Source organism: Euphorbia lathyris, chromosome 8 (genome assembly GCF_963576675.1).
Source record: "Euphorbia lathyris chromosome 8, ddEupLath1.1, whole genome shotgun sequence".
In the NCBI taxonomy this organism is placed as follows: Eukaryota; Viridiplantae; Streptophyta; class Magnoliopsida; order Malpighiales; family Euphorbiaceae; genus Euphorbia; species Euphorbia lathyris.
The window spans coordinates 61,937,009-61,956,827 of record NC_088917.1 but is presented as its reverse complement, the minus strand read 5'-3'; the positions used below and the strand labels follow the sequence as shown (position 1 = coordinate 61,956,827).

Sequence of the window (19,819 nt, the reverse complement as noted above, 5' to 3'; positions counted from 1 at the left end):
GTGGAAAAATAGGCCAAAAATCCGGACTAGGTGTTGCAGAATCACGCGTGTCGCGACCGAGGATGCGCATCCGCGGCCGCGAATCGCGTGTTTCAGCCAATTTTCCTTTGTATTTTGGAAGGATTTTTACTGAAGTTACCGAGGATCGCACCATTCTCGGCCGCGGATCATGTCTGGCAGCGAATTGTTCTCTGAATTTTGAAGGAAATTGCTGAAGTTACCGAGAATTCAATAATTCTCGGCCGCGGATCACCCTATGGTCACCCAAATTCTGCATAGTAACTCCTATTTGTGTAATTTCTTGATAAATCCTATCCTGAACTCCTTGAAAATGTTATCTGTACTTAAAAACATAAATGGAAAATATTAAATGATAAGGAAAACCAAAGGTTTATCCTTATTAATGGGAAAAATAAATGAAAATGCTTTAATTAACGAATGTTAAATTAATAATAGGAAAAGTTTGGAACTCAAATTAATTGAAGCATTTATGTTCATTTATTAATGTAAGTTAAATGAATCTTTATTTAAGGAATTGAAACTTAGTTATTAACATTTAATTAGTAATGAATGCTTTAAAGTTTTATTTAATAGATTCATAAGTGTAGAATAATGAGTTTTAATGTTAGTGTAACCATATAATCAAAAACAAGATATAATGCAAAAGAGAAAGTTTTATTGAAATAGAAATATGTACAACATATTTACAAACAAAATAAACAAAAGCTATGCTAAAAATTCGTCCCTTTCAATCGGGATTTTCTTAGCCCTATAGCGGTCTATTTTCATCTGCACGAAGGCTTGACGTTCTGGTGCAGAAAGAAAATTTGGGCCTGATCGAAAAACTCGTTTCACTAGACCTTCATATTCTAAAAATTCATAGTCTAGCATCGGGAAAGATTCAGCATCACTCCAAGGAACATAAATACTTCCCTTGGTCCCTAGTATTATTCCACATATAATATTCCCGAACCCAACCTTCTTAGCCTTGGATCTAGATGCGGCAACAAGACCCTCCATCAGAATTTTTGAAGAATCAACCACGTTGCCTTGAAATATATCTCCAAGTACATAAAGATCAGATTCTTGGACGACACTACTGAACGTGCGACCGAACAGGCTGTGACTCAGAAACTTATGCAAATATAGCATAGAGTTGGAATAAAAAGACTTATTATAGGCAAGTTTAGGGTTGAAAGGCCAAATGCCGGTGAGCATTCGCCAAATATCAGTGGACGTCATATCTCTTCCATGATGACGTTTGGTAGTATCCTTCAAGGGAAAACCAAACCAAACATGCAATTCAGGATATCCAAAAGTGAAAGTTTTGCCATCCCGACGAAAACTAAGACGCACCCGACGCTTGTTAACAAAACGAACCGTACAGAAGAACTCTAATATCCAGTCTCCAATTATAGGAAACTTCATATCAACAAATCTGGTCCATCCTAAGCGTTCCATGTAGCGACTCATATCTTCTTTGATTCCCAACTGATCGTTAAGAAAGTCATCCATGTATAACATTCCGACAAAGAATGTGTATCGAAGCCTCAAGAAGCGCCTTCCCTCATCATGATTGAAGATAGGAAAGTTACATCCATAACGCTCTGATATATCTGTATTTTTAGTGCGTGAAGCAACAACTTTCTTAGGATGAGTGTTTGTGGAAGTCATGGTGTTTGGAATGAGTAAGGAAGAAAGGTTCTGAACTTAATTTCTGGGTTGGTGAATGGTAAGAAAATCAGAGAATTGTTCTGATTGAGATGAAAAGAAAGTGACAGAAAACTGACCCTCTAGAACCTATTTATAAAATCCTAGGATGAAAAGAGGTGTTATTTTGAGGTGAAAAGGCATGAAACAGACCTTTTTAAAAATGAAGAAACGCAACTATTCGTTTCCGAAAAGTTGTGTCTGCTGAAAAGTTAAAGAACAAGGGTCAATTACTGCATAAATTCCCCGAGTTGCGACCGAGGATGCTGACCCGCGGTCGCGACACGCTGATTTCCTTGCGGAAATCAGTTGTCAAAACCCCTAATTTCTGATCCTCTACCGAGAATCCTCATCCTCGGTAAGTTCAGAAATTTTTCTGTCAATTTGAAACCTATTGAAGTCAGAATTCTCAACTGAGAATCCCAAATCCTCTATAAGTCCAGAAATTTTCCTAGCCACTAGTCATACCCCAAATCCTCAACTGAGAATTTTAAATTCTCTATAAGTCCAGAAAATTTCCTACCTTCTCAAGAATTCTATATATTTGAATTCTCAACTGAGAATTTCAAATTCTCAACTGAGAATCACTAAATTTCTTCTAATTCTCATTAAATTCCTAAAAATTAATTAAAATCATGACTTGAATATATTTTTGTATATCTAAAATTCTAATATAAAATGATATAATTTAAAACAAAACAAAATAAAAATAAAAATAAAAATAATAAAAACTAACTATTAGAAAAATGAAATGATTTATATGTCAGGAAATCTTGTTACGAAATTAGTTCCTATTTCGGAAATATTTTCGTAATAAATTTTACATCGATTACCGTTGGTTTCCTCAAGTTCCAAAGAACCATAGTCGAATGTTTTGACGACTAAATACGGTCCGGTCCATCTGGACTTAAGTTTTCCTGGAAATATACGAAGCCGTGAATTAAATAACAGCACCTTATCTCCAACATTAAAGTGCTTGACTTTGATCTTGGCATCGTGCCATTTTTTCACTCTTTCTTTATAAATCCTCGCATTCTCATACGATAGATGTCGTAACTCATCTAACTCATTTAAATTGAGCAAACGTTTCTTTCCTGCTTGTTGTAAATCAAAATTAAGTTTTCTAATAGCCCAATAGGCTTTATGTTCTAATTCTACTGGTAAATGACATGCTTTTCCATACACTAAACGATATGGAGTCATTCCTATTGGTGATTTAAATGCAGTACGATATGCCCATAGCGCATTATTGAGTTTTTGTGACCAATCTTTTCTTGATGACGAAACAGTTTTCTCTAGAATCCATTTGAGTTCTCTATTTGAGATCTCCGCCTGACCATTCGACTGAGGATGGTATGGCGTTGACATGCGGTGGCGTACTCCATATTTTTTCATAAGCATATCAAAATTCCCATTTATGAAATGGGTACCGCCATCACTGACAACGAATCTAGGACAACCAAATCTACAAAATATATCGTCAAGAAAATTAACAACTACTTTAGAATCATTCGTAGGGGTTGCAATTGCTTCAACCCACTTCGAAACATAATCAACGGCTACTAATATGTAAGTTTTACCGTTGGAAGGCGGAAAAGGTCCCATGAAATCAATTCCCCACATGTCGAAGATTTCAACTTCCAACACGTTTTTGAGGGGCATCTCATATTTCCTTCCTAAATTTCCCGTTCTTTGGCATTTATCACAATGAGTAATAAATGAACCAACGTCCTTAAACATCGTAGGCCAAAAGAAACCACATTCCAATATTTTAGCTACCGTTTTATTAACTCCATTATGTCCTCCATATGAGCTGGAATGACATTCCGTTATTATAGATTCATTTTCATTTTCTCCGACGCATCTCCTAATTATCCCGTCACCACATGATTTGAATAGAAAGGGATCTTCCCAAAAATATTGTTTAATATCGAAGAAAAATTTCTTCCTTTGTTGGGAAGATAATCCTTCCGGAACAATATCGGTTGCAAGATAATTAGCAAAATCTGCATACCATGGTGACATGATACTTTCTACTTGATAGAGATGTTCATCGGGGAAATCATCTCTTATACTGATAGTTTCACCTATAGGACCATTTTCATCTTCTAGTCTTGATAGATGATCGGCGACAAGGTTTTCTACTCCCTTTTTGTCTTTAATTTTTATATCAAATTCTTGTAACAACAAAACCCATCTAATCAGACGCGGTTTTGCATCTTTCTTAGCAAACAGATAACATAAAGCAGCGTGATCTGTATAGATAATAACTTTAGATCCTAACAAGTATGACCTAAACTTATCACATGCAAATACTACGGCTAACATCTCTTTTTCTGTTGTTGTGTAATTTAACTGTGCACCTGACAATGTGTGACTTGCGTAATAAATAACATGTAATCTTTTATCCTTTCTTTGACCTAAAACACATCCTACAGCTAGGTCACTTGCATCACACATGATTTCAAAAGGCAAATCCCAATCGGGTTTAGCAATTATGGGTGCACTGACTAAAGCTGTTTTCAATGTTTCGAAAGCTTTAATACAATCTTCATTAAAATCGAAGGTTGAATCCTTCATAAGCAAATTAGTAAGTGGTTTGGAAATCACAGAAAAGTCTTTTATAAATCGTCTGTAAAAACCTGCATGTCCTAGAAATGATCTTACTCCCTTGACAGTTGTTGGTGGGGGTAATTTTTCTATTACTGAAGTTTTTGCTCTATCCACTTCTAATCCTTTTTCAGATATTTTATGACCTAAAACAATTCCTTCGTCAACCATGAAATGACATTTTTCCCAATTTAATACTAAATTCGTTTCTTCGCATCTAGAAAGAACTTTATCTAAGTTTTTTAAACATGCATCAAAAGAATCTCCATAAACTAAAAAATCATCCATAAATACTTCCATGATATCTTCGATGAAATCATTAAAAATTGCAGTCATACAACGTTGAAAAGTTGCTGGTGCATTACATAGACCAAAAGGCATTCTTCTATATGCAAATGTTCCATAAGGACATGTGAAGGTTGTTTTATCTTGGTCATCCGGGTAAATATATATTTGAAAGAATCCGGAATAGCCATCAAGAAAACAATAAAATGCATGACCGGCTATCCTTTCGATCATTTGATCGATGAAAGGTAAAGGAAAATGATCTTTCCTAGTTGCCTTATTTAGGTTCCTATAATCTATACAAACCCTCCAACCGGTGGTGGTTCGCGTAGGTATTAATTCACCTTCATCATTCCTTACTACAGTTATGCCTCCCTTTTTGGGTACACAATGGATTGGACTAACTCATTCACTATCCGAAATAGGATAAATGATTCCATTGTCTAAAAGTTTAGTAATCTCATTTTTTACTACTTCTTTCATATTCGGATTTAAACGTCTTTGTCTATCCGCTTTAGGTGGCTTATCTTCTTCTAAGTGAATCCTATGCATTACAATACTAGGATTAATTCCTTTTAAATCTGAAATTTGCCATCCCATACTTCTTATTCTATTTCTAACAACTTCTTTCAATTTTTCTTCTTGATTTTCTGTTAATTTGTTAGAGATGATTATAGGTAGAGTATCACTTCCGCCTAGGAAAGTGTATCTCAGATGGTTTGGTAATTCTTTAAGTTCTAATTTAGGTGGAACTATTACTGAAGGCGGAACTGGTCCATCTTCTCGAATCAAAGGCTCTGGGTCCTTATCTTCTAATTCTTCACCCATTATAGGTTATATTATTTCTTCTCTTTGAACAATGTCATTAACACATTCTTTAATTAAATCAAGTTTCATACAGGCGAAATCCTCCATAGGATATTTCATCGCTTGATTCATATCGAACTCGATCTTATCGTCACCTATTCGTAAAACTACTTTTCCTTCCGACACATCAACTAGAGCACGTCCCGTGTTCATGAATGGTCTACCAAAGATTAGCGGACAATTAACATCATAAGCAAAATCTAAGATAACAAAATCAATAGGAAAAATAAATTTGTCAACTTTTACTAAAACGTCTTCAATTATACCATATGGTCTTTTAGTGGATTGATCCGCTAATTGCAAAACCATATTGGTACGTTTGATGTCTTCTTCTAAACCTAATTTTTCAAAAATAGACAATGGCATCAAGTTTATACTAGCTCCTAAATCGCAAAGACAACTTGGGAATTCCATATTTCCCAATGTACACGGAATGGTAAAGCATCTGGGATCTTTGAGTTTAGTAGGTAATTTGCTTGATACTATCAAACTACAATCTTCAGAAAGAGAAATGGATGAAATTCCTTCCCAACTAATCTTTTTTGAAATTAAATCTTTCAAGAATTTTCCATAGTTAGGAATTTGCGTAATTGCATCCATGAATGTTAAATTTATATGCAAATTTTTAAGTTTGTCTAAAAATGATAAAAGTTATTTATCATGGTCCTTATTTCGGACCCTGTGTGGAAAAGGTGGTTTTGGTACAAAAGGTTTCGGATTAGAGTCAATTTTTGTATCTTTTTGTTTTAAAGTATCTTCTTTGGATTTTGGTAAATCATTTCTAGGTAAAGTTGAATTTCCGGGCATTTCCGGACCTAAGTAGTTTTTCCCTGAACGAAGAGTGATAGCCTTAACATGCTCTTTCGGATTTTCTTCCGTTTGGCTGGGAAGACTTCCCTCTTTGCGGGATGGAATTGATTTAGCAAGCTGTCCAATTTGAACTTCCAAATTATGGATGCTAGATGATTGGTTTTTGATAAGCTGATCGAATTTACTTTCGATCCGTTTAAAACCATCGTCTTGATTACTTACCTTTCCATTCATAGCATCTATAAATTTGTCGATTTTTGAAGATAAAGTGCTAATCGTATCTCTTGTTTGATTTTGATAATTATTTATACGATATTGATTAGCATTTGCATTATTATTATTATTACCATCTTTCCAATTAAAGTTAGGATGATTTCTCCATCCAGGATTATAAGTATTAGAATAAGGATTAGTAGTTTGGTTTTGTCCTTGGACAAAGTTTACCTGTTCTAACTCATTCATACCTTCGTAATCAATGTCTCTCTGGATTGGATCATTAGGATCGCATGGTGCCATAAATTTATCAATTTTGTGCGATAAGGCAGAAAATTGGGCTTGTAACATTGCTACTGGATCAAGATTCATTATACCGTTAACCGATGATGTACCTGAGGATGATGGTTTCGCCGTTGGTATATGTCCACGCTCTGCGGGCCACATACTGCTGTTGATTGCCATTTCCTCCAAAAGTTCTCTTGCTTGGCGGACGTCTTCTTCATAAATAACCCTCCAGACATAGCATCTAATGAACCTCTAGTCGTAGGATTTAATCCATTATAGAATGTCTGCATTAAAAGTGCATCTGGCAGTTGGTGGTGTGGGCATAAACGTTGAAGTTCTTTAAAATGTTCCCAAGCTTCATAAAGAGTTTCATTATTATTTTGGGTAAAAGATGTCAACTCTTTGATGACTCTTGCGGTTTTTGCTAAAGGAAAATATTTTGATAAAAACGCTTGGGCTAATTGGTCCCAAGTTTCAAATGTTGCAGCAGGCATAGAAGTTAACCAAATTTTTGCCTTATCCTTTAAAGTGAAAGGAAAGAGGCGAAGTTTGATTGCTTCGGCTGTTACATCAGTAATTTTAAAAGTATCACAAATTTCTAAGAAATTTGTCAAATGTGCATTAGGGTTTTCGTTAGGTAGTCCATAAAACGTTACGTTGTTTTGCAACATATTAAGCAAAGCAGGCTTAATTTCAAATTGATTTGCGTTTATACGGGGTCTAACTACACTATTAGTTACACCGGCCATTCCTGGCCTAGCATAATCCATAAGTGTCGGTGGATCGGCCATATTTTCTGGCTGGACTACTTTGGTTTTTAAGGGTGTTTTGTCTTTGTTTTTCTTGTTTTTCTTGTTTTTCTTAAGTGTTCTTTCAATTTCTGGATCAAGAGGGTCTGGTGGTGTGCCCGAACTTCGTGAACTGCGCATGAACTTGAAATTGTTACACGAGCCAAACTACCTTCAAAACAAAATTGAAAACAAATATGTTATATAACTGAAAATAAATAAAATATAAAAATTGTATAAAAATAATGTGTAAACCTAGATTCGAAAATAAAATACGAAAAATAAAAATTTTGTCAAAAATTTTGGCGTATCCCCGGCAACGGCGCCAAAAACTTGTTGAGCGATTTCCGCAAGTGCACGATTTCGCTTGTAGTAATAAAAATATCGATCCCACAGGGATACGTTTTTTAACGAAAAACTTATTTTTGAATCTGTTAATTTCGAACTTGTTAGATTTACTATTGAATGTAAATGAAAAGTGAAATTTGTCTAATTGAATTTAGGAAATTGTTTAATTGAGTTTGTGGACTTTGAATACTTGAAAATGCTGGAATAAGATTTTATATTTAGAATATATCGATTGTTAGAAAGATCTTCTGATTTTAAGGGTGAATTTTACAAAACAGGAACATTTAGAACTTTTTAGAAAAACGAATGAATTTATTCATTTGCATTAAGCAAAGAAAACAACTTAAACTTTGTATCAATTATGATGATGAAATAAATGACGGAACCTCTAATTAATTGGCTTTGAACGCGACAAAACCCTTTCGGGATAGTTGCCCTTACTCAAATTAAAACTCTTTCGAGATGATAATTTGCCTAAGTGTTCAACAAAGTTTCCTTGTAATGATTTTGAATTCAACTGCGTATTAATGAAAACACCAGCCTCACTTATATTGGATTGGTTACCATAAGTGCTGCATAACGATTTGTCGAATAGAACGGACTTTATTAGATGAAATATAAATTGATACAAGTTTACAGAGAACAAGGAGCATCGAGTTCTTCGAGGGCGTGCAAGTGAACGGCTTGATCGGTTCCTTTCCTTGGGTTTCCTAAGAGGTTGTCAGGCTCAGGGGCGAACACTCTACTCAATCTTCTCGCTGTAACTTCGTAATAGGGATTCGGTCGGCCACTACCATGATGCAAACTAAAACTGGAACAATGTCTAAACGCTACTGAGTTGTAATTAAACTATAAACAATATGTGTACCTCATCTTGTTTTGTACAGAATCTAATTTCTAACTCTCGAAATGTTTTACTTAGAACTTAGACATAAGTTCTACGCTCTGATTCTATATCTATATTATAACATTTCATTGCATTTTTTCTCAACATCAACTCTTTATTTATAGATGTTGAAGGGTTGTGTTTGAAGTGATGTATCCGTTGGTTAAGAGTCGTGTCCGTTGTGAAAGGACGTCTTTATCCACTTGAACGAACGCGTTTCTTGGATTTCAATCATGTGTAAAATGCATTTGGTAAATTTTCTGCACTTACCGAGGATAGGAATCCTCGGCCGTGAATGACGTAGCATTAAGTTGAACGTTGGATGAAGGGGAGAAATGGCTAAACCACGCGTGTCGCGGTCGCGGGTGGTGGATTCGCGGTCGCGGCTTAGTGAGTTTTCCGTTTCTTTGCTTTCGTTCGTGTCCTCGACTTGGTGCTTTCGATTTACGTCGTCTTTGACTCCTTTTATAAGGTTTTTCTTCTGTTTTAGATCCTTTTTCGTTCCTATTTGGATTTTACCAAATATTTAGGTACCTTGCAAGAAAGAAAGATATTCGAGAGTAAAAGTAATCTAAACAGATATAAATAACACGAATTTGTAATAAAAATGATGTAAATGTTAATGATATTTTAGGTATATTTTGGGCTTAACAAATCTCCACACTTAATCTTTTGCTAGTCCCGAGCAAAATTTCACTGAATTTATTCCTTAACTAATCTCTTTATGAAAATAAAACATATATCTTTGTGTTTACCTTTTAAATTAGTTAAGCCGAAAAGACTAACTTCGCATGGCAAATTTATACGCAAAATATCAAACTTACTTAGTATAAATACGATATATCATTCGTCTTGTATTTCAATGTTTAAATTGAAGTATTCAGGACGATGTAAGCACGCACGTTATTGAGTTTTTCATCTCAAGGCATTTCAAAGCACCAAATTTCCTTTCCCAAACTTGAATTATTATATATGATTTATTAAGTTTAATTTATTTGCTTAGTTACGCCCGTGATAAGGGTGGTCTCGATCGTAACTTTATATGCATTTTATTTGTGTTCGCTTAAGAGGTACCGACCATGCCATGGGTGGACGCAATCGTTACTTTAAACTTTAAACACGCTTAATTTTTTCTTATTTAAACGTTCCTTTCATACCTCGATTGTGATAAGGGTGGTCGCAACCGTGGCCAAAAGTACGCTTTACTTTTTTATTTCTTCCCTTTCATACCTCGACTGTGATAAGGTTGGTCTCAATCGTGGCCAAAAGTTAAGAATACGATTTATTGATTATAAATTGTAAATTGGGAAAAAGAAAATTAGCACATTCATCCTATATTGACTTAAAATTCAACATGTATTATGGCTATAGTTTCCTTAAAAACTTCAATTGGTGTTAATGTAAGACAAAATCAAAACCGAGCTAAAAATTGTTAGTTCAATTTAATGCCTATAAACCTAATTGAAAATTTAAAATAAGATTTATTGTATCATGAATTTCATGATTATAAAATAGAGATTGAAAATAAAGAATTTATTACTTAAATACATTCACTCGAGACAATTTTTACTTAAAATCGTGTCGAAGATTTGTGAAAAATATTTTGAAAAATATTACCCGTATAGAAATATTTATTTCTATCGATAATGATAACCTAAAAATAATCATAAAAATTTTAACTTATGATTAATTTATAAATGTAAAAATGATATTTCATAAAAAATGTTAAGTTTTTTCATTTGTTGCAATATACTTAAAAGTGTTGCAATATACGTTGCATTTTGTATTTTTGAAAACAAACAAGTGTTGCATACATTCATTCATTCATTTGCATATATTCGGTCATTCATTCGTTTGCATAAAAATGATATATGTATATATCGCCTCCCACACTTAAATTGGACCATGTCCTCATTGGTGCAAAATGGAGATAAAACATTAAAGATAAAACAAACGGAAAGAAATGAAAGATATAGCAAAGAAAACATGCATCATAAAATTAAAATTGAAATTGTACGAAACATAAGAAAATAAAAATGTACGAAACTGAAATTAAAACAAGATAAGATAAAAATAAAAGATAAAACCTAAGCATTCGGTGGGGAATCCGGAGGTGTTGGTGAAGTTTCCACATTTCGGCGGCGGAAAAACGAAAGCATCCGATGCCGAGTCGATCTTTGCGCACGCCTCAAAGTATTGAGGTTGTCATTCATCACCATGTTGTTCTCCACCAAATCATCAATTCTCAAATTCATTTGTCTATTATTGGCATTGATTTGGTTCAAAATTCTCCTTAAATCCACCGGATCATTATCTTGTGTTGCTTGGGTTTGTGGTGCATCTTCCGCTCCTTCCTCCGCACCTCCTTCTTCGGTACCTACATTTTGGGAACTAGAAGCACCTCCACCCATAGTGCCACGAAGATGAGCAATACGGGTAGCATAAGAAATAAAAATGGGAGGAGCCGCAGAAACCAATAAATGAGCCCGCTCAAGAGCCGCAATGTCCAAAACCGGAACATATCCATGGTAGGTGGACATATCATAAGTTGCTAATTCATCCCGTGCTCCCAAAACAATAGCGGTGATTAAATTATCGAGAGGGACCTGAGTGGTGTGAGCCCTCGAAGCACGATACAAATTGTCAAATATCATTCCAATGCTATCAACCCTTAAACCCTTGAACAAACAATCCCAAACAAACAAATCCCGGACTTGAAGTTTTGAACTCTCAACACGACCAAAAAGTGAAAAACTCAAATACTTGTGAAAGAAGAACACACAATTGTCCTTAATCAACTTGCTCGAAGTGTTTTTAGAGTCAAAAGAAGTTTGGTCGGAAAGAGTTTGCCAAAAAGAGTTATTGTCAAAATCCCGAGGCTTATCATAAAAATCACTAGTAGGGAAACCAAACATATTTCCCATAGCCTCATAATCTATGGTATAGGTAGTACCATTATTCCGAAAAGAAATTTCCGTTCTCTTTTTGTTCATCTTTAAAGTAACCAAAAACTCAACCACATACTCTTGAATTTGGGGAAAACGCATAGAAGCAAAAGTTTCCCATCCCAAAGTCTCAATAAAAGCAGTAATTTGTGTAGTGAAGTTCAACTTCCTTACCGAATCAAAGTCAAGAAACTGCATGTCCACGAACTTACGATTAGCGTTTGAAAAGTGCTTGAAACGTCCAACTTCTTCCTCAGAATGAATGTCGAAATAAGCCCCGCAACTAATCCTTAGGCGATTAGCCTCAGTGACAGCCGGCTTGTGTCCAACACGCTTTGCTCTAGGCATGGTTATGGTGTTTAGGGTTTAGAGAAAAAGATGAAAAGAGATAAAAGCTTGAGGTTGAAGAAGAAGTAGAAGTGTTGTATGGAGACTTGAAGTTGAAAGGGTTAGGTGATTGAAAAGGGTAATGATGAAATTGGGAAGAGTAAAAGTAAGGTATTGAAAAGAGGTAAGAGTAGGGGATTGGTTAAAATTTGAGGTGATGTAAGGTTTGTGTAAGTAATAGGTATATATAGGGTTGAATAGGAAGATTAATAGGTAGAGTAGGAATAGGAAGAGGAATAGGTAGAGGTTGAATAGGAAAAGGTGGAAAAATAGGCCAAAAATCCGGACTAGGTGTTGCAGAATCACGCGTGTCGCGACCGAGGATGCGCATCCGCGGCCGCGAATCGCGTGTTTCAGCCAATTTTCCTTTGTATTTTGGAAGGATTTTTACTGAAGTTACCGAGGATCGCACCATTCTCGGCCGCGGATCATGTCTGGCAGCGAATTGTTCTCTGAATTTTGAAGGAAATTGCTGAAGTTACCGAGAATTCAATAATTCTCGGCCGCGGATCACCCTATGGTCACCCAAATTCTGCATAGTAACTCCTATTTGTGTAATTTCTTGATAAATCCTATCCTGAACTCCTTGAAAATGTTATCTGTACTTAAAAACATAAATGGAAAATATTAAATGATAAGGAAAACCAAAGGTTTATCCTTATTAATGGGAAAAATAAATGAAAATGCTTTAATTAACGAATGTTAAATTAATAATAGGAAAAGTTTGGAACTCAAATTAATTGAAGCATTTATGTTCATTTATTAATGTAAGTTAAATGAATCTTTATTTAAGGAATTGAAACTTAGTTATTAACATTTAATTAGTAATGAATGCTTTAAAGTTTTATTTAATAGATTCATAAGTGTAGAATAATGAGTTTTAATGTTAGTGTAACCATATAATCAAAAACAAGATATAATGCAAAAGAGAAAGTTTTATTGAAATAGAAATATGTACAACATATTTACAAACAAAATAAACAAAAGCTATGCTAAAAATTCGTCCCTTTCAATCGGGATTTTCTTAGCCCTATAGCGGTCTATTTTCATCTGCACGAAGGCTTGACGTTCTGGTGCAGAAAGAAAATTTGGGCCTGATCGAAAAACTCGTTTCACTAGACCTTCATATTCTAAAAATTCATAGTCTAGCATCGGGAAAGATTCAGCATCACTCCAAGGAACATAAATACTTCCCTTGGTCCCTAGTATTATTCCACATATAATATTCCCGAACCCAACCTTCTTAGCCTTGGATCTAGATGCGGCAACAAGACCCTCCATCAGAATTTTTGAAGAATCAACCACGTTGCCTTGAAATATATCTCCAAGTACATAAAGATCAGATTCTTGGACGACACTACTGAACGTGCGACCGAACAGGCTGTGACTCAGAAACTTATGCAAATATAGCATAGAGTTGGAATAAAAAGACTTATTATAGGCAAGTTTAGGGTTGAAAGGCCAAATGCCGGTGAGCATTCGCCAAATATCAGTGGACGTCATATCTCTTCCATGATGACGTTTGGTAGTATCCTTCAAGGGAAAACCAAACCAAACATGCAATTCAGGATATCCAAAAGTGAAAGTTTTGCCATCCCGACGAAAACTAAGACGCACCCGACGCTTGTTAACAAAACGAACCGTACAGAAGAACTCTAATATCCAGTCTCCAATTATAGGAAACTTCATATCAACAAATCTGGTCCATCCTAAGCGTTCCATGTAGCGACTCATATCTTCTTTGATTCCCAACTGATCGTTAAGAAAGTCATCCATGTATAACATTCCGACAAAGAATGTGTATCGAAGCCTCAAGAAGCGCCTTCCCTCATCATGATTGAAGATAGGAAAGTTACATCCATAACGCTCTGATATATCTGTATTTTTAGTGCGTGAAGCAACAACTTTCTTAGGATGAGTGTTTGTGGAAGTCATGGTGTTTGGAATGAGTAAGGAAGAAAGGTTCTGAACTTAATTTCTGGGTTGGTGAATGGTAAGAAAATCAGAGAATTGTTCTGATTGAGATGAAAAGAAAGTGACAGAAAACTGACCCTCTAGAACCTATTTATAAAATCCTAGGATGAAAAGAGGTGTTATTTTGAGGTGAAAAGGCATGAAACAGACCTTTTTAAAAATGAAGAAACGCAACTATTCGTTTCCGAAAAGTTGTGTCTGCTGAAAAGTTAAAGAACAAGGGTCAATTACTGCATAAATTCCCCGAGTTGCGACCGAGGATGCTGACCCGCGGTCGCGACACGCTGATTTCCTTGCGGAAATCAGTTGTCAAAACCCCTAATTTCTGATCCTCTACCGAGAATCCTCATCCTCGGTAAGTTCAGAAATTTTTCTGTCAATTTGAAACCTATTGAAGTCAGAATTCTCAACTGAGAATCCCAAATCCTCTATAAGTCCAGAAATTTTCCTAGCCACTAGTCATACCCCAAATCCTCAACTGAGAATTTTAAATTCTCTATAAGTCCAGAAAATTTCCTACCTTCTCAAGAATTCTATATATTTGAATTCTCAACTGAGAATTTCAAATTCTCAACTGAGAATCACTAAATTTCTTCTAATTCTCATTAAATTCCTAAAAATTAATTAAAATCATGACTTGAATATATTTTTGTATATCTAAAATTCTAATATAAAATGATATAATTTAAAACAAAACAAAATAAAAATAAAAATAAAAATAATAAAAACTAACTATTAGAAAAATGAAATGATTTATATGTCAGGAAATCTTGTTACGAAATTAGTTCCTATTTCGGAAATATTTTCGTAATAAATTTTACATCGATTACCGTTGGTTTCCTCAAGTTCCAAAGAACCATAGTCGAATGTTTTGACGACTAAATACGGTCCGGTCCATCTGGACTTAAGTTTTCCTGGAAATATACGAAGCCGTGAATTAAATAACAGCACCTTATCTCCAACATTAAAGTGCTTGACTTTGATCTTGGCATCGTGCCATTTTTTCACTCTTTCTTTATAAATCCTCGCATTCTCATACGATAGATGTCGTAACTCATCTAACTCATTTAAATTGAGCAAACGTTTCTTTCCTGCTTGTTGTAAATCAAAATTAAGTTTTCTAATAGCCCAATAGGCTTTATGTTCTAATTCTACTGGTAAATGACATGCTTTTCCATACACTAAACGATATGGAGTCATTCCTATTGGTGATTTAAATGCAGTACGATATGCCCATAGCGCATTATTGAGTTTTTGTGACCAATCTTTTCTTGATGACGAAACAGTTTTCTCTAGAATCCATTTGAGTTCTCTATTTGAGATCTCCGCCTGACCATTCGACTGAGGATGGTATGGCGTTGACATGCGGTGGCGTACTCCATATTTTTTCATAAGCATATCAAAATTCCCATTTATGAAATGGGTACCGCCATCACTGACAACGAATCTAGGACAACCAAATCTACAAAATATATCGTCAAGAAAATTAACAACTACTTTAGAATCATTCGTAGGGGTTGCAATTGCTTCAACCCACTTCGAAACATAATCAACGGCTACTAATATGTAAGTTTTACCGTTGGAAGGCGGAAAAGGTCCCATGAAATCAATTCCCCACATGTCGAAGATTTCAACTTCCAACACGTTTTTGAGGGGCATCTCATATTTCCTTCCTAAATTTCCCGTTCTTTGGCATTTATCACAATGAGTAATAAATGAACCAACGTCCTTAAACATCGTAGGCCAAAAGAAACCACATTCCAATATTTTAGCTACCGTTTTATTAACTCCATTATGTCCTCCATATGAGCTGGAATGACATTCCGTTATTATAGATTCATTTTCATTTTCTCCGACGCATCTCCTAATTATCCCGTCACCACATGATTTGAATAGAAAGGGATCTTCCCAAAAATATTGTTTAATATCGAAGAAAAATTTCTTCCTTTGTTGGGAAGATAATCCTTCCGGAACAATATCGGTTGCAAGATAATTAGCAAAATCTGCATACCATGGTGACATGATACTTTCTACTTGATAGAGATGTTCATCGGGGAAATCATCTCTTATACTGATAGTTTCACCTATAGGACCATTTTCATCTTCTAGTCTTGATAGATGATCGGCGACAAGGTTTTCTACTCCCTTTTTGTCTTTAATTTTTATATCAAATTCTTGTAACAACAAAACCCATCTAATCAGACGCGGTTTTGCATCTTTCTTAGCAAACAGATAACGTAAAGCAGCGTGATCTGTATAGATAATAACTTTAGATCCTAACAAGTATGACCTAAACTTATCACATGCAAATACTACGGCTAACATCTCTTTTTCTGTTGTTGTGTAATTTAACTGTGCACCTGACAATGTGTGACTTGCGTAATAAATAACATGTAATCTTTTATCCTTTCTTTGACCTAAAACACATCCTACAGCTAGGTCACTTGCATCACACATGATTTCAAAAGGCAAATCCCAATCGGGTTTAGCAATTATGGGTGCACTGACTAAAGCTGTTTTCAATGTTTCGAAAGCTTTAATACAATCTTCATTAAAATCGAAGGTTGAATCCTTCATAAGCAAATTAGTAAGTGGTTTGGAAATCACAGAAAAGTCTTTTATAAATCGTCTGTAAAAACCTGCATGTCCTAGAAATGATCTTACTCCCTTGACAGTTGTTGGTGGGGGTAATTTTTCTATTACTGAAGTTTTTGCTCTATCCACTTCTAATCCTTTTTCAGATATTTTATGACCTAAAACAATTCCTTCGTCAACCATGAAATGACATTTTTCCCAATTTAATACTAAATTCGTTTCTTCGCATCTAGAAAGAACTTTATCTAAGTTTTTTAAACATGCATCAAAAGAATCTCCATAAACTAAAAAATCATCCATAAATACTTCCATGATATCTTCGATGAAATCATTAAAAATTGCAGTCATACAACGTTGAAAAGTTGCTGGTGCATTACATAGACCAAAAGGCATTCTTCTATATGCAAATGTTCCATAAGGACATGTGAAGGTTGTTTTATCTTGGTCATCCGGGTAAATATATATTTGAAAGAATCCGGAATAGCCATCAAGAAAACAATAAAATGCATGACCGGCTATCCTTTCGATCATTTGATCGATGAAAGGTAAAGGAAAATGATCTTTCCTAGTTGCCTTATTTAGGTTCCTATAATCTATACAAACCCTCCAACCGGTGGTGGTTCGCGTAGGTATTAATTCACCTTCATCATTCCTTACTACAGTTATGCCTCCCTTTTTGGGTACACAATGGATTGGACTAACTCATTCACTATCCGAAATAGGATAAATGATTCCATTGTCTAAAAGTTTAGTAATCTCATTTTTTACTACTTCTTTCATATTCGGATTTAAACGTCTTTGTCTATCCGCTTTAGGTGGCTTATCTTCTTCTAAGTGAATCCTATGCATTACAATACTAGGATTAATTCCTTTTAAATCTGAAATTTGCCATCCCATACTTCTTATTCTATTTCTAACAACTTCTTTCAATTTTTCTTCTTGATTTTCTGTTAATTTGTTAGAGATGATTATAGGTAGAGTATCACTTCCGCCTAGGAAAGTGTATCTCAGATGGTTTGGTAATTCTTTAAGTTCTAATTTAGGTGGAACTATTACTGAAGGCGGAACTGGTCCATCTTCTCGAATCAAAGGCTCTGGGTCCTTATCTTCTAATTCTTCACCCATTATAGGTTATATTATTTCTTCTCTTTGAACAATGTCATTAACACATTCTTTAATTAAATCAAGTTTCATACAGGCGAAATCCTCCATAGGATATTTCATCGCTTGATTCATATCGAACTCGATCTTATCGTCACCTATTCGTAAAACTACTTTTCCTTCCGACACATCAACTAGAGCACGTCCCGTGTTCATGAATGGTCTACCAAAGATTAGCGGACAATTAACATCATAAGCAAAATCTAAGATAACAAAATCAATAGGAAAAATAAATTTGTCAACTTTTACTAAAACGTCTTCAATTATACCATATGGTCTTTTAGTGGATTGATCCGCTAATTGCAAAACCATATTGGTACGTTTGATGTCTTCTTCTAAACCTAATTTTTCAAAAATAGACAATGGCATCAAGTTTATACTAGCTCCTAAATCGCAAAGACAACTTGGGAATTCCATATTTCCCAATGTACACGGAATGGTAAAGCATCTGGGATCTTTGAGTTTAGTAGGTAATTTGCTTGATACTATCAAACTACAATCTTCAGAAAGAGAAATGGATGAAATTCCTTCCCAACTAATCTTTTTTGAAATTAAATCTTTCAAGAATTTTCCATAGTTAGGAATTTGCGTAATTGCATCCATGAATGTTAAATTTATATGCAAATTTTTAAGTTTGTCTAAAAATGATAAAAGTTATTTATCATGGTCCTTATTTCGGACCCTGTGTGGAAAAGGTGGTTTTGGTACAAAAGGTTTCGGATTAGAGTCAATTTTTGTATCTTTTTGTTTTAAAGTATCTTCTTTGGATTTTGGTAAATCATTTCTAGGTAAAGTTGAATTTCCGGGCATTTCCGGACCTAAGTAGTTTTTCCCTGAACGAAGAGTGATAGCCTTAACATGCTCTTTCGGATTTTCTTCCGTTTGGCTGGGAAGACTTCCCTCTTTGCGGGATGGAATTGATTTAGCAAGCTGTCCAATTTGAACTTCCAAATTATGGATGCTAGATGATTGGTTTTTGATAAGCTGATCGAATTTACTTTCGATCCGTTTAAAACCATCGTCTTGATTACTTACCTTTCCATTCATAGCATCTATAAATTTGTCGATTTTTGAAGATAAAGTGCTAATCGTATCTCTTGTTTGATTTTGATAATTATTTATACGATATTGATTAGCATTTGCATTATTATTATTATTACCATCTTTCCAATTAAAGTTAGGATGATTTCTCCATCCAGGATTATAAGTATTAGAATAAGGATTAGTAGTTTGGTTTTGTCCTTGGACAAAGTTTACCTGTTCTAACTCATTCATACCTTCGTAATCAATGTCTCTCTGGATTGGATCATTAGGATCGCATGGTGCCATAAATTTATCAATTTTGTGCGATAAGGCAGAAAATTGGGCTTGTAACATTGCTACTGGATCAAGATTCATTATACCGTTAACCGATGATGTACCTGAGGATGATGGTTTCGCCGTTGGTATATGTCCACGCTCTGCGGGCCACATACTGCTGTTGATTGCCATTTCCTCCAAAAGTTCTCTTGCTTGGGCGGACGTCTTCTTCATAAATAACCCTCCAGACATAGCATCTAATGAACCTCTAGTCGTAGGATTTAATCCATTATAGAATGTCTGCATTAAAAGTGCATCTGGCAGTTGGTGGTGTGGGCATAAACGTTGAAGTTCTTTAAAATGTTCCCAAGCTTCATAAAGAGTTTCATTATTATTTTGGGTAAAAGATGTCAACTCTTTGATGACTCTTGCGGTTTTTGCTAAAGGAAAATATTTTGATAAAAACGCTTGGGCTAATTGGTCCCAAGTTTCAAATGTTGCAGCAGGCATAGAAGTTAACCAAATTTTTGCCTTATCCTTTAAAGTGAAAGGAAAGAGGCGAAGTTTGATTGCTTCGGCTGTTACATCAGTAATTTTAAAAGTATCACAAATTTCTAAGAAATTTGTCAAATGTGCATTAGGGTTTTCGTTAG

General features: G+C 35.0%; 1 protein-coding gene and 2 non-coding genes across 3 annotated transcripts in view; 2 read left to right on the top strand and 1 right to left on the bottom strand.

Annotated features, from left to right (window-relative positions):
- Positions 1–16,436, bottom strand: part of LOC136203966 (uncharacterized) — a 50,385-nt gene extending 33,949 nt beyond the window's left edge. The window contains exons 1-3 of the mRNA XM_065995171.1: positions 15,953–16,436; positions 15,074–15,817; positions 4,089–4,799 (exon numbers count right to left, since the gene is read on the bottom strand). Coding sequence (XP_065851243.1) covers positions 4,089–4,799; positions 15,074–15,817; positions 15,953–16,436 — 1,939 coding nt within the window. The remainder of the gene's footprint in view (positions 1–4,088; positions 4,800–15,073; positions 15,818–15,952) is intronic.
- On the top strand, positions 7,090–7,196 carry LOC136204377 (small nucleolar RNA R71). The gene has a single exon (XR_010675220.1). It is a non-coding gene; the product is annotated as a small nucleolar RNA R71 (small nucleolar RNA).
- A 3,052-nt stretch (positions 16,437–19,488) lies between the features above and the next one.
- LOC136204376 (small nucleolar RNA R71) lies at positions 19,489–19,595 on the top strand. The gene has a single exon (XR_010675219.1). It is a non-coding gene; the product is annotated as a small nucleolar RNA R71 (small nucleolar RNA).
- The last annotated feature ends 224 nt before the right edge of the window (positions 19,596–19,819 follow it).